This window comes from Lampetra planeri, chromosome 62, assembly GCF_965212315.1.
Source record: "Lampetra planeri chromosome 62, kcLamPlan1.2.h2, whole genome shotgun sequence".
NCBI classification, from domain to species: domain Eukaryota; kingdom Metazoa; phylum Chordata; class Hyperoartia; order Petromyzontiformes; family Petromyzontidae; genus Lampetra; species Lampetra planeri.
In genome coordinates this window covers 1,980,092-1,995,217 of record NC_136168.1, presented here as the reverse complement: position 1 = coordinate 1,995,217, position 15,126 = coordinate 1,980,092, and the positions used below count along the sequence as shown (strand labels likewise).

At 58.6% G+C, this 15,126-nt stretch overlaps 1 protein-coding gene across 1 annotated transcript in view; it reads left to right on the top strand.

Annotated features, from left to right (window-relative positions):
* The window catches only part of LOC144736626 (integrin alpha-9-like), a 42,003-nt gene extending 30,184 nt beyond the window's left edge, over positions 1-11,819 (top strand). The window contains exons 17-28 of the mRNA XM_078619190.1: positions 197-273; positions 1,339-1,489; positions 2,920-3,009; positions 4,080-4,159; positions 5,077-5,166; positions 5,978-6,086; positions 7,416-7,523; positions 8,260-8,391; positions 9,131-9,250; positions 9,564-9,665; positions 10,291-10,410; positions 11,708-11,819. Of these exons, the coding sequence (XP_078475316.1) occupies positions 197-273; positions 1,339-1,489; positions 2,920-3,009; positions 4,080-4,159; positions 5,077-5,166; positions 5,978-6,086; positions 7,416-7,523; positions 8,260-8,391; positions 9,131-9,250; positions 9,564-9,665; positions 10,291-10,410; positions 11,708-11,797 (1,269 nt within the window). The 3' untranslated portion in view covers positions 11,798-11,819. The remainder of the gene's footprint in view (positions 1-196; positions 274-1,338; positions 1,490-2,919; positions 3,010-4,079; positions 4,160-5,076; positions 5,167-5,977; positions 6,087-7,415; positions 7,524-8,259; positions 8,392-9,130; positions 9,251-9,563; positions 9,666-10,290; positions 10,411-11,707) is intronic.
* The last annotated feature ends 3,307 nt before the right edge of the window (positions 11,820-15,126 follow it).

The following is a 15,126-nucleotide window of genomic DNA, read 5'->3' as shown; positions in this document are numbered from 1 at the left end:
TCAGCGAGCCTTCAACACTTGGCCTCGGAGTGCACCTGGCCTAGAACGAGCGCCGTGGTGACGTCACTGCCACTATGTGGGGAATGGCGGTTATTGTTGTTGTCGTGCATACATGTGTGTGTGTGTGCGTGTGTCTGTGTGTGTGTGTGCGTGTGTCTGTGTGTGTGCGTGTTTCTGTGTGCGTCTGTGTGTGTAGACAAAGTTTGAGAGGAACTGCCACACCGACGTGTGCCCGGCTGACCTCCGAGTGAACGGGACCCTGGTGCTGCCCAGGTGCGTGCGCCACACAGCGCACCACCGCCGCCCTCTCGCCACGACAGCCACGTTTCACGACGCCGGTGGCGACAGCCGCGCCGGGGGCCGCCGCCGCCGTGACGAGGGGGGGTTGAGTCATAATCCGTGTTTGCGGCACGCGCCGCTATGGTCGTCCACATGATGAGGATGATGACGAGGGCGATGATGACAATGACGATGATGAGGATGGCGACAACTGCGGCGACGACAGTGATGATGATGATGACGGTGATGACGATGATGACGGTGATAATGGTGAGGGGGATGATGACGGTGATGATGGTGAGGGCGATGATGACGTCAATGATGATGACGACGGCAGTGGTGGCGGGCCATGTGTGTGCGTGTGTGTGTACGTGTGTGGGGAGCGGTAGGGTAGTAGCGGTTAGCGCGCTGCGCTATGAACCCGGCGACCCGGGTTACATTCCTGCTCACGGCCAACACCAGTGACGATTATCTGAACCGGTCTTGGGCCTCCCCTAGGTCGGCTCAGCCTCAAATGAGTACCTGATGTGGTGTGTAAACATCGCCACTGGGGAGACAAAGGCGGTCGGGCGTGGTGCTGGCCACCCACCCCATCATGTACCGTTCCGGCCTTCATAGGTGCTCGCTTACAGCACTTGCCCCAACAGTCTGTTAAGGCTATACGGGGGTCTTTGTGTCTGCGTGCGTGCGTGCGCGTGTGTGCGTGCGTGCGTCTGTGTGCATATGTCTGCGTGCGTGTGTCTGTGTGCGTGTGTCTGTGCGTGTCTGCGTGTGTGTGTGCGTGCGTGTGTGCGTGTGTGCGTGCGTGTCTGTGTGTGCGTGTCTGTGTGTGCGTGTCTGCGTGTGTCTGTGTGTGCGTGTCTGCGTGTGTGTGTGCGTGCGTGTCTGTGTGTGCGTGTCTGTGTGTGCGTGTCTGTGTGTACGTGTCTGCGTGTGTCTGTGCGTGCGTGTCTGTGTGTGCATGTCTGTGTGTGCGTGTCTGCGTGTGTCTGTGTGTGCGTGTCTGCGTGTGTGCGCGTGCATGTGTGTGTGTACGTGTGTGTGTGTGCGTGTCCGCAGGCCGCTGTCTGACCGCCCCTACCTGGTGGTGGGCGAGGTGCGCTCCCTGCGCGTCAACCTGAGCCTGGCCAACGCGGGGGAGGACGCCTTCGACCCCACGCTGCACCTCCACTTCCACCCGCGCCTCTTCCTCGTCAACGCCTGGGACACGGTGAGCCCCGCACCGCCACCTCCTCGTCCTCCACCTCATCGTCCTCCTCCTCCTCCTCGCCGTCGCCGCCGCCGCCGTCTTCGGCCGTGCTCTACCCACTGCTGGATGATTTTTTTGTTCGGGAAAAATTGATGTCGCGGTCACTGAGCGACAGGTGCCACGTCGCGACGTGTGAGGGGAAGTGTGTGGGGAGTGTGAGGGAGTGTGAGGGGAGTGTGAGGGAGTGTGAGGGAGTGTGAGGGAGTGTGAGGGAGTGTGTGGGAGTGTGAGGGAGTGTGAGGGAGTGTGTGGGGAGTGTGAGGGAGTGTGAGGGAGTGTGTGGGAGTGTGAGGGAGTGTGGGGGAGTGTGGGGGAGTGTGAGGGAGTGTGGGGGAGTGTGAGGGAGTGTGAGGGAGTGTGAGGGAGTGTGTGGGGAGTGTGAGGGAGTGTGAGGGGAGTGTGAGGGAGTGTGAGGGAGTGTGTGGGAGTGTGAGGGAGTGTGAGGGAGTGTGGGGAGTGTGAGGGAGTGTGTGGGAGTGTGAGGGAGTGTGTGGGAGTGTGGGGGAGTGTGAGGGAGTGTGTGGGAGTGTGGGGGAGTGTGAGGGAGTGTGGGGGAGTGTGAGGGAGTGTGGGGGAGTGTGAGGGAGTGTGGGGGAGTGTGAGGGAGTGTGGGGGAGTGTGAGGGAGTGTGTGGGAGTGTGAGGGAGTGTGTGGGGAGTGTGAGGGAGTGTGTAGAGAGCGTGTGGGAGTGTGTGGGGAGCGTGTGGGAGTGTGAGGGAGTGTGTGGGAGTGTGAGGGAGTGTGTGGGGAGTGTGAGGGAGTGTGTGGGAGTGTGAGGGAGTGTGTGGGAGTGTGAGGGAGTGTGTGGGAGTGTGAGGGAGTGTGTGGGGAGTGTGAGGGAGTGTGTGGGGAGCGTGTGGGAGTGTGAGGGAGTGTGAGGGAGTGTGAGGGAGTGTGTGGGGAGTGTGAGGGAGTGTGTGGGAGTGTGAGGGAGTGTGTGGGAGTGTGAGGGAGTTTGTGGGGAGTGTGAGGGAGTGTGTGGGAGTGTGTGGGAGTGTGAGGGAGTGTGGGGGAGTGTGTGGGAGTGTGAGGGAGTGTGAGGGAGTGTGAGGGAGTGTGAGGGAGTGTGAGGGGAGTGTGTGGGGAGCGGTGGCACAGCGGTCGGCGCTACGCAGCCCGGCGACCCGAGTTCGATTCCCGTTGATGGCCAACAGCGGTGACGATTATCTGAACCGGTCGGGGGCCTTCCCTAGGTCGGCTCGGCCTCAAATGAGTACCACGGTGCAGTGTGCAGTAAACATCGCCACTGGGGAGACAAAGGCGGCCGGGCGTGGTGTCGACCACCCACTCCCCCTGTGTGCCGTGCCGGCCTTCACAGGTGCTACTCGCGAACCACACTTGCCCCTACAGTCCGTTGAGGCTACACGGGGGACCTCTGTCTTTGTGTGCAGGAGGAGGAGAAGGCGCTGAGCTGTGAGGTGCTGGAGGGGAATTTGCTGCAGTGCAGCGTGGGGTTCCCCTTCCTCAAGTCTCACACCAAGGTGGGGGTCACGTGGGGTGTTGGTCACGTGTGGTGTGGGTCACGTGATGTGTGGGTCACGTGTCGTGTGGGTCACGTGTCGTGTGGGTCACGTGATGTGTGGGTCACGTGTCGTGTGGGTCACGTGTCGTGGGTCACGTGTGGTCTGGGTCACGTGGGGTGTGTGTCACGTGAGGTGTGGCTCACGTAAGGTGTGGGTCACGTGAGGTGTGGGTCACGTGAGGTGTGGGTCACGTGTGGTGAGGGTCACGTGAGGTTAGGGTCACGTGAGGTGTGTGTCACGTGTGGTGTGTGTCACGTGTGTGGTATGGGTCAGGTGAGGTGTGGGTCACGTGAGGTGTGAGTCACGTGGGGTGTGGGTCACGTGGGGTGTGTGTCACGTGTGGTGTGGGTCACGTAAGGTGTGGGTCACGTGCGGTGTGTGTCACGTGTGTGGTATGGGTCAGGTGAGGTGTGGGTCACGTGCGGTGTGGGTCACGTGGGGTGTGGGTCACGTGTGGTGAGGGTCACGTGAGGTTAGGGTCACGTGAGGTGTGTGTCACGTGTGGTGTGTGTCACGTGTGTGGTATGGGTCAGGTGAGGTGTGGGTCACGTGCGGTGTGTGTCACGTGTGGTGAGGGTCACGTGAGGTGTGGGTCACGTGTGGTGTGGGTCACGTGCGGTGTGTGTCACGTGTGGTGTGTGTCACGTGTGGTGTGGGTCACGTGCGGTGTGTGTCACGTGTGGTGTGTGTCACGTGTGGTGTGGGTCACGTGCGGTGTGTGTCACGTGCGGTGTGTGTCACGTGTGGTGTGTGTCACGTGTGGTGTGGGTCACGTGTGGTGTGGGTCACGTGCGGTGTGTGTCACGTGTGGTGTGTGTCACGTGTGGTGTGGCGTTGTCCAAGGCGATGTGTAACATTGTGGTGTTACATGATGTGGTGTGATGGCGTCGCGTGTGACGGCGTGGCGTGTGGTGTGTGACGGCGTGGTGTGTGACGGTGTGTGGTGTGTGACTGCATGGTGTGTGCTGTGTGGTGTGTGAGGGTGTGGTGTGTGACGCTGTGTGGTATGACGCTGTGGTGTGCCTCAGCGGGAGGTGAGCGTGCTGTTCGACAGCAGCCAGCTGAGCGGCGAGGACGATCTGCTCGAGTTCAGCGCTCAGATCACCAGGTGAGGTGCCCCACCGCCCCAGCTACCCACGCGGTGTGCCCACCACCCCAGCTACCCACGCGGTGTGCCCACCACCCCAGCTACCCACGCGGTGTGCCCACCACCCCAGCTACCCACGCGGTGTGCCCACCGCCCCAGCTACCCACGCGGTGTGCCCACCACCCCAGCTACCCACGCGGTGTGCCCACCACCCCAGCTACCCACGCGGTGTGCCCACCACCCCAGCTACCCACGCGGTGTGCCCACCGCCCCAGCTACCCACGCGGTGTGCCCACCGCCCCAGCTACCCACGCGGTGTGCCCACCGCCCCAGCTACCCACGCGGTGTGCCCACCACCCCAGCTACCCACGCGGTGTGCCCACCGCCCCAGCTACCCACGCGGTGTGCCCACCGCCCCAGCTACCCACGCGGTGTGCCCACCGCCCCAGCTACCCACGCGGTGTGCCCACCACCCCAGCTACCCACGCGGTGTGCCCACCACCCCAGCTACCCACGCGGTGTGCCCACCGCCCCAGCTACCCACGCGGTGTGCCCACCACCCCAGCTACCCACGCGGTGTGCCCACCACCCCAGCTACCCACGCGGTGTGCCCACCGCCCCAGCTACCCACGCGGTGTGCCCACCGCCCCAGCTACCCACGCGGTATGCCCACCGCCCCAGCTACCCACGCGGTGTGCCCACCGCCCCAGCTACCCACGCGGTGTGCCCACCGCCCCTCGTGATCACCCGCCTGGCGCTCATCTTCCGTGTGTGCGTCATCTATCCAGCTGTGTGTACGTGTGGGCTGCTGCGAGCCTGCTATGAGCCTGCTATGAGCCTGCTATGAGCCTGCTATGAGCCTGCTATGAGCCTGCTATGAGCCTGCTATGAGCCTGCTATGAGCCTGCTATGAGGAGTTTCTTCTCTCCTCTTCTCAGTCAGAACATGGAGCACAACGAGACCCTGGGCGACAACCACGAGCTGCTGTCCATCCCCCTCCGCTACGAGGTGGACACCACCCTGCACGGGTCGGTAGACATCCGCGGAAGCTCCCTCACCACACACCGCGTGTCTGTAGACATCCGCGGAAGCTCCCTCACCACACACCGCGTGTCTGTAGACATCCGCGGAAGCTCCCTCACCACACACCGCGTGTCTGTAGACATCCGCGGAAGATCTCTCACTACATTCTGCTGCTGATGATGATGCTGCTGGTGCTGCTGCTGGTGATGATGCTGATGATGATGCTGATGTTGCTGCTGGTGATGATGATGCTGATGATAGTGCTGCTGATGATGATGCTGATGGTGCTGCTGCTGATGATGCTTCTGTTGGTGATGCTGCTGATGATGCTGATGCTTCTGCTGGTGATGATGATGATACTGATGATGTTGATGCTGCTGATGCTGCTGTTGATGATACTTCTGCTGGTGATGATGATGATACTGATGATGCTGATGATGCTGATGCTGCTGATAATGATACTTCTGCTGGTGATGATGATGATACTGATGATACTGATGATGCTGATGCTGCTGTTGATGATACTTCTGCTGGTGATGATGATGATACTGATGATGCTGATGATGCTGATGCTGCTGTTGATGATACTTCTGCTGGTGATGATGATGATACTGATGATACTGATGATGCTGATGGTGCTGTTGATGATACTTCTGCTGGTGATGATGATGATACTGATGATGCTGATGATGCTGATGCTGCTGTTGATGATACTTCTGCTGGTGATGATGATGATACTGATGATGCTGATGATGCTGATGCTGCTGATGATGATACTTCTGCTGGTGATGATGATGATGTTGTGCGTGAGTGCAGCTCGGTGTCCCAGACGTCGATCCTGTACGGGGGCGACGCGTCGGACCGCGAGGCCGTCGCTCTGCCCGGCCAGCCGTGCCACTTCCAGTGGCTCAACTTCACCTTCCAGGTGAGCCGACTCACCCTCACCTGGTGAGCTCACCTCTTGTACCTCACCTGGGTGAGTCGACTCACCCTCACCTGGTGAGGTCTCGTAACTCACCTGGGTGAGCCGACTCACCCTCACCTGGTGAGCTCTTGTAACTCACCTGGGTGAGCCGCTCACCTGCTTTAGGGAGGTGGGATTGTCTGGCTGTGGGCACCCGTGTTCCCGTGTTGTACCCATGTCCCCATGTCCCCATGTCCCCATGTCCCCGTGTCCCCGTGTCCCCGTGTCTCTACATCCCCATGTCCCCCGTGTCCCCGTGTCTCCATGTCTCGACGTCCCCATGTCCCCCGTGTCCCCGTGTCCCCGTGTCTCTACGTCCCCATGTCCCCGTGTCCCCGTGTCTCTACGTCCCCATGTCCCCTGTGTCCCCGTGTCTCCATGTCTCTACGTCCCCATGTCCCCCGTGTCCCCGTGTCTCTACGTCCCCATGTCCCCCGTGTCCCCCGTGTCTCCATGTCTCTACGTCCCCATGGCCCCCGTGTCCCCGTGTCCCCGTGTCTCTACGTCCCCATGTCCCCATGTCTTTCAACTCAAGACCCCATGTCCCCGTGTCTCCCTGTCGCTCTGTCTCTGTGTATCAATGTCCCAATGACCCCGTGTCCTGGTGTCCCTTTGACCTCGTCTCCCCCGTGTCCCCATGTCCCAACATCTCCATGTCTCTGTATCTACGTCCCCCATGTGTGTACGTGCGTTGAACTTCTTTCGCACCGTACGTAGCCAACCCTGCTCATCGGAGGTGCGGGGTAAGGACAACAACCTAAACACAAAAGGAGTGAGTTTCTCAATCTAGACGATGATTTAAAAGTGCACGCAGCTCCCAGCGGCTTCCTCATATCGGAAGGGAAGAGCGTTCCAGACGGCCGCAGAAGTGCGTCTGAACGCGCCGGTGTCCGTTATCTTTGCTCGACGGTTCACCAAAAGCCGCTGCCGCTGCGGCGAAGATGAGCGGACTTTGCGTGACGATGGTTGATGACTCCTCGACGAGATCGGCAGCGAGGTGTTGTGCTCGATTTGTGGCCCAGCTCTCAGCAACCCACTCGGGCCGGCAACCCGTCCGCACCCACTCGGTCCAGACGACCGCGGGAGCGCCTCTGGAAGTGCCCGCGGTGACGATGCGGTGAGCACCTTCGATGGCCGCAGGGAGGATTAGCGGAGTCCACGCGATGGTGTCCCCCGCCGTGACCCCCCGTGACCCCCCGTGACCCCTCCCGTGACCCCCCCCGTGACCCCCCCCCCCCGTGACTTCCCCCCCCCCCCCCCGTGGTGTCCCCCGTGTCTGGGCCCTCGCAGGCATTGAACCTGGGCCCCAGTCGGGCCCCTGGGGCCTTTCTCGAGGTGCTCATCCCGTCTCGCCTGCACCCCGAGGGGCCGCACGCCCTGCAGCTGCACGAGGTGCAGGTGAGCACAGCAGCAGCAGCAGCGGCAGCAGCGGCATCATCATCAGCAGCAGCGGCATCATCATCAGCAGCAGCAGCAGCGGCATCATCATCATCAGCGTTACCATCATCAGCGTTATCATCATCATTATTCTATCATCACAATCCTCATCAGCGTTATCATCATCATAAGTGTTATCATCATCATCAGCGTTATTATCATCATCAGCGTTATCATCATCAGCGTTATCATCATCATCATCAGCAGCAGCAGCGGCATCATCATCATCAGCAGCGGCATCATCAGCAGCAGCGGCATCATCAGCAGCAGCGGCATCATCGTCATCAGCAGCGGCATCATCATCATCGTTATCATCATCATCATCAGCGTCATCATCAGCAGCAGCGGCGTTATCATCATCATCAGCGTTATCATCATCGGCATCAGCGTTATCATCATCGGCATCAGCGTTATCATCATCATCAGCGTTATCATCATCATCAGCGTTATCATCATCAGCGTTATCATCATCAGCGTTATCATCATCATCAGCGTTATCATCATCATCAGCGTTATCATCATCATCAGCGTTATCATCATCATCATCAGCGTTATCATCATCATCAGCGTTATCATCATCGGCATTATCAGCAGCGTCACCACAATCATCATCGTCGTCTGCATCGTCGTTGTCTCCACGGAGACTCTGCGGCGCTCACGATCCCCGCCGCCGCCCCGTGCCCCCCGGGCTGTGCAGGTGTCCCCGGGGGGTGGGGGGGGGTCGTGCTCCGCCCCGGCGCTGGGGGCCGTGTGCGTGACGCCCGAGCACAGCGGCGAGAGCGTCTACCAGCTGTTCAGCTTCTTCAGCAAGAGTGGCCGCACAGTGCTGGTGAGTGGGCGTCTGTGTGTCGGTGTGTGTGTGTGTCGGTGTGTGTGTGTCGGTGTGTGTGTGTCGGTGTGTGTGTGTCGGTGTGTGTGTGTGTGTTTCCGTGTGTGTGTGTCGGTGTGTGTGTCAATGTGTGCGTGTCAATGTGTGTGTGTGTGTCGGTGTGTGTGTGTCGGTGTGTGTGTGTGTTTCCGTGTGTGTGTGTGTTTCCGTGTGTGTGTCGGTGTGTGTGTCAATGTGTGTGTGTCAATGTGTGTGTGTGTGTCGGTGTGTGTCGGTGTGTGTGTGTCCGTGTGTGTGTGTCGGTGTGTGTGTGTCGGTGTGTGTGTGTCGGTGTGTGTGTCCGTGTGTGTGTCGGTGTGTGTGTGTCGGTGTGTGTGTGTCGGTGTGTGTGTGTCGGTGTGTGTGTGTCGGTGTGTGTGTGTGTACGTGTGTGGGGAGCGGTAGTGTAGCGGTTAGCGCGCTGCGCTACGAACCTGGCGACCCGAGCTTGATTCCCGCTCACGGCCAAAATCACCCATAAATGAGAACAGTACCTGATGCGGCGTGCAAGCATCGCCCACCCCCTCGTGTGCCGTGCCAGGCCTTCGTAGGTGCTCGCTAACAGCACTTGTACCTGCAGCCTGTTAAGGCCGGTACACGCACGCGCAAAGTGCACCTAGCCTGGCACAACGTCATCGCCGGTGGCTGCCCGCGGCCGCGTACGGGGGATTGTGGGTAAACGGCGCTGCATTGTGGGTAGGACTGTGCGTCGTGGCCGGAGGGCTGCGTGTCGGTGCGCTGCGAGCTGGGACCCTTCGCCCCGGGGGAGACGCCCAGCGTCAGCGTCAAGGCGCTGCTCAACACCGACATCTTGCAGCAGGTAGCCCCCCCTCGCCCCCACCTGCCCCCCCCCCCACATCCCCCCTCCCCCCCACCCGGACCCCCCCTGCCACGTCCCCCCCACCCGGACCACCTCCCCCGACGTACCCCCCCCCCCCCACGCCCAGTCCCCCACCTGGCCCCCCCTTTCCCCCCACCTGCCCCCCGAGTACCTGGCCCGCCTTGTAAGTTCAACGTCGGCAATGGGGGAGACAAAGGCGGGCGTGGTTCTGGCTGCGCCGCGGCTCGCGAGCTGCCCTTGCCCCAGCAGCATGCGTGGCCTACCCGGGGCGCCTGTGCCTGTGCTTGTGCAGGAGAGCTCCTCGGTGATCCAGTTCTCGGCGCGTGCCGAACTCCGGGTGCCGCACTCGGACCGAGTGGTGGAGCTCTCCACCGGCGCGCCGGGGACCATCGCGGTGAGACACCACCACCACCATCAACACCATCACCACCATCAACACCACCATCGCCATCGTCACCACCACCGCTATCATCACCATCACCACCATCGACGCTATCACCGCCATCACCACCATCACCGCCATCACCGCTATCGTCACCATCACTGCCATCGACGCTATCACCGCCATCACCACCATCACCGCCATCACCGCTATCGTCACCATCACTGCCATCGACGCTATCACCACTATCAATGCCATCACCACTATCACAGCCATCACCACCATCAACACCATCATCACCACCATCACCGCCATCCCCAGCATCAACACCATCATCACCACCATCGCCGCCATCACCGCCACGAACTCACCGACCTTCCGATCGCGAGCCGCTCGCTCCACCGCTGAGCCGCCGTCAGTTTTGCACGCGTGAGCAAATGTCCTCGCACGCCACCAACGGCACGCGCTCCTGGGCCTCCCCTAGGTCGGCTCAGACTTAAACGAGTACCCGCTACAGCGTGCACACATCGGCACCCCGCCCGTCGTGTGCCGCGCCACCCGCCAAGACGGCACTTGCCCCGACAGGCCGCGAGACTACGCGGGGGACAATTGTCTCTGTGCCCGTGTGGGTGAGCAGGTGGTGTTCGAAGCTCTTCACGACCTCAGACCCCGCGGCTTCATCGCCGTCTGGATCATCGCCATCAGTCTCATCATCGGCCTCCTCATCCTCATCCTCCTCATCGTGCTGCTCTGGAAGGTCGGTGTGCGGCAAACCGTCTTCAGAGAAACTTGAGATTCTTTATAATCTTCTTCTTCTTATTATTATTCCTCCTCCATCCGAGCGTGCGTACGGATTTTTTATTTCTTTCGCGCCGTACGCAGCCAACCGCGCTAATCGGAGGTGCGGGGGGGAAGGACAACAAACTAAACACGACAACAACAACAACAAGCATTTGTAAAGCAATGAGTTTGTCGATCTAGATGATGATTTTAAAATGCACAGCTCCCTGCGGCTTTCCGAATATCGGAAGGAAGAGCGCGTTCCAGACGGCCGCAGAAGCGCAATCTGCGATGCCGGAGACCACCGTCTTTGCTCGACGTCTCGCAGCCAAAAGCCGCCGCCGCCGCGAGGATGAGCGGAGTCGACGTGACGATGGTTTTATGGCTCCTCGACGAGGTCGGTAGCGAGGGTGTCGTTGTGGTCGATTTGTGGCCCGGCACTTTGCGTGTGCGGTGCGTGCGACCTCGTGACATCGCATTCGTCCGGCGCCCGGTCTGGAGCCACCCAGCGACGCTCCCCGGGCTCCTCTGCCTCTCTCGACGGTCGCCGCGGCACTCTCGTGCGCCGCATACAGCGTTGCCCCCTCGCACGCGTGGGCTTTCCTCCGGGTGAGCCGGCTGCCTCCCACGCTTACAAACGGCTCATTAATTGGGCCGATATCACCTTCACACGTAGAGGACCGCAGAGCTTGGGGGTGGTTATCTGGTGGCCGATTTTCACAGCGTGGCTGCTGCTGCTGCCTTCCCGCTCCTCATCTGCGGTTCCTCTTCCTGGCGTCTCTGAGTCGTCCTCTCTCTTTCTGAGTCGTCCACTCTCTCTCTCTCTCTACGAGAGCGACGAGCAGATGCCGTGCGGTTGCAGCGCGGTGTTACAAGTTGACATCGTCGTCGTCATCGTTATCGTCGCCTTCGTCGTTGTTATCGTCGTCGTTATCATCGTCGTCATTGTTATCATCGTCGTCGTCATCGTCATCATGACCTGGGTGGCAACCTCTCGCCGCGTCTTCTCGATGTCGCCCCATCTTCCTCTGCCCCGTCAACTCTCACCGTCTGGAACCTTCTCTCCCGAAGGGAACCGTCCCTGGTAGCGGCGCGCGGGAAACTCTGCACCGTCAAAATCCGACGTCGTGCGTTTACACAAAAACGTCAAGCGAGGAGTTGAGCCCCGGTCGCGTAAACCTGGCGAATCCCGATCTGACTGACACTGTGACCTCTCACCCCGGCCGCCCCCACCCCTCCACCCCTCCGCCCCCACTCCCCGTGTCTCCTCAAAGCTGGGATTCTTCAAGCGGAACCTCAAGGAGGAGCTGGAGATGCAGCGAGCTCGCAAGAAGAGCTGGGACTGGGTCAAGATGGCCGAGTAGATCTCGATGATAAGGTGGTGGTGGTGGGGGTGGTGGTTGTGGGGTGGGTGGGTGGGATGGGTGAGTGGGTGGGATGGGTGAGAGGGTAGGATGGGTGAGTGGGTGAGTGGGTGGGCGAGCGGGTCCAGTGGTTGTCCACCCACATCCACGGCCTCACCGGGCCGATGAGTCGACGCAGGTCGGGTGATCGATTAGAAAATCTGTAATCGGCTGTCCCTCTTTTTGTGATTGATTTTTGAGGGGGCCACCTAGGGTGGGGGCGGGGGGGGGGCCTGGTGACCACAACTCCTCGCTCGGACGTGGACACAAAGCGGTGGTTTTGGGGCCGACGATTCAAGTCGTGCTCCATTTCCGAGATTGGCGATTTGCCCGATCGCCCGGCTGTTGGCGGCGGCCGCTGCCCCGGGAAGCTGGCCGGGAGGCAGGGGTTGGCGGGGGGCCGTCGTGCAGGCGCCAACAACGCGCTCCACGCTCGTTTGGCGCCTGGCAGAGGGGAGGGGGCGATGGGGACGTGTCGGCGGCTCCGCTAGTCGTGCTGCTCTCGGCGAGTTCGTCCTCAATCGCCGTCGCCGTCCAGCTCCCGTTATCTAACTCCGAACCTTGGGTCGTTTAGGTTAATTAATTTAATCGCGCGGGATTTCTTTTTATTTTTTAAACCTTATTTATGTTGTTGTTTTCGTTGCGAAGTTTAGGACTTGTTGCGCTTTCTGCCGCGAATGCGGCGGTCGCCGCGGTGTAGACACGGCACCTTGTCCACCCCCTGTCCACTCTGTGTCCACCCCCTGTCCACTCCGTGTCCACCTCCTGTCCACCCCCTGTCCACCCCCTGTCCACTCCCTGTCCACTCCCTGTCCACTCCGTGTCTGCTCCGCTCCACGTCCACTCCGCGTGGCGACCTTGTCGTCCATTGGGCGCGATGTCTAACGTCACGCCGCGATTCAACTCCGCTCGTTTTCATCGTCTGCACCGATGTAAACATTTTCGCTGCCCCCGCGGGATAAAACCTCGCGCGAGCAACGGAACGTAAAGCTCCCGTTCGTATAATAATTGTTTTTTTGCCCTTCTATCTGGCAACAAAACTGACACCTTTTTTTACAAGGAGTCATGTTTACATAGACCACAATACCTGCAGTCATAATGCAAACAAAAAACATAACTCTGATAATGTATGCACTGTCCTTGAAGTTGATTGGTCCACACCCGAGACAGATTTCCTTAGAGCCTAGTCTCATATGGGTTGGACCAGATGACGCCAAAAGGCGCACAACTCAAAGACAATGCACCATCAGAGTATGAGAGCTCGGGGTAAGCATTTACACCATTGGAACCTCATTTGCCAGTAAAAATATGATAATTGGTTTTTTACCCTTCTATCTGGCAACAAAACTGACACCTTTTTTACAAGGAGTCATGTTTACATAGACCACAATACCTGCCGTCATGATGCAAACAAAAAACTTAACTCTGATAATGTGCACTGTCCTTGAAGTTGATTGGTCCACACCCGAGACAGCTTTCTTTAGAGCCTAGTCTCACATGGGTTGGACCAGATGACGCCAAAAGGCGCACAACTCAAAGACAAAGCTGTCTCGGGTGTGGACCAATCAACTTCAAGGACAGTGCACATTATCAGAGTTGTGTTTTTTGTTTGCATTATGACTGCAGGTATTGTGGTCAATGCAAACATGACTCCTTGTAAAAAAAGGTGTCAGTTTTGTTGCCAGATAGAAGGGTAAAAAACCAATTATCATATTTTTACTGGCAAATGAGGTTCCAATGGTGTAAAAGCTCCCGGTCGTAGTTTAGCGTCGCCAGAGGAGACTAGCCGTTACCCGTTAGTCGACAGCGCCCAGTGAAACGAAGCCCAATAACGTCAACAAAGAAGTCGTGAATTAGCGCCGGTGCAGCGGCTCAGCTGCTCAGCAGCTCAGCGGCTCAGCGGTGGAGCGAGCGGGCTCACGATGGGAAAAGGTCGCGAGTTCAACTCCTGGCCGTGCCGCATCAACCGCTGGGCAGTGCCAGCCACGCAAGCACCCAATACCTCACCACCGGTGGTGCAAGCACAATGTGTAAATGTAGTATTTATGTTTGCGTGTGTGCGCGTGTGTGCGCATGTGTGTGTGTTTGCGCGTGCGTTCGTGTGTGTGCGTGTGTGCGCGCGTGTGCGTTTATAAGCGGGCTGTGTGTGTGCGCGCGTGCACACGTGTGTATGTGCCTTCATAGGTGCTCGCTAACAGCACTTGCCCCTACAGTCTGTTAAGGCTATACAGGGGATTTTTGTCTTTGTATGTGCGTGCGTGTGTGCGCGCGTGTGTGTGCGCACTTGTGTGTTTATAAGCGGGCTGTGTGTGTGTTTTATTAATTAATTTCATTCATTCACCACCACGCATAGTCAGCGATGGACTGTTGCGGCAAACGTTTTTTTAAAATATATAAACAATTAAAGACTTGGTTTCACTTATGCTCAATGCTGATGTCTCAGCTGCAATTCATTACTGTGGCGGTGGGCTGGCTGCATCGTCTTCTTAAATTAGATCTAGAAACGAGACTCGTTTTCATTTTGCCAGGTAAAGGCCCACCGAGATGCACGATGCGACCTGGCAGGTCACGAATGGAAGCTCAACGCAGTGGGGTTATCGTCACGCGGAAATTAATAAGAGCATCGAAATACTCGTAACACGCGTGACGTTGTTTCTGAGTGTGGAGGGAAAAACCGGAGGACCCGGAGAAAAATCCACGCGACCACGGGGGTAGAGAAATGCAAACTCCAAATATACATCAACAGGCGTCAGGGTCGGAATCGAACCCACGACCTCCTGCATACCAAGCGAGGTAGTTAACATCTCGCCAGCGATAAGTTTAAATCTAGGTGGTTAATGAGCCAGATGAATGTGTCAGGAGTAGCGGAAAGGCGAATCATCGCCGCTGTGATGATGACGCCTCCTCCATATACATCTCTGTGTGAGTCTATGGGTCTATTTGCGAGTCTATGGATCTCTGTGTGAGTCTATGGGTCTCTGTGTGAGTCTATGGGTCTCTGTGTGAGTCTATGGATCTCTGTGTGAGTCTATGGATCTCTGTGTGAGTCTATGGGTCTCTGTGTGAGTCTATGGGTCTCTGTGTGAGCCTATGGGTCTCTGTGTGAGTCTATGGATCTCTGTACGAGTTAATGGGTCTCTGTGTGAGTCTATGGGTCTCTGTGTGAGTCTATGGGTTTCTGTGTGAGTCTATGGGCCTCTGTGCGAGTCTATGGGCCTCTCTGTGAGTCTATGGGTCTCTGTGTGAGTCTATGGGCCTCTGTGTGAGTCTATGGCTCTCTGTGTGAGTCT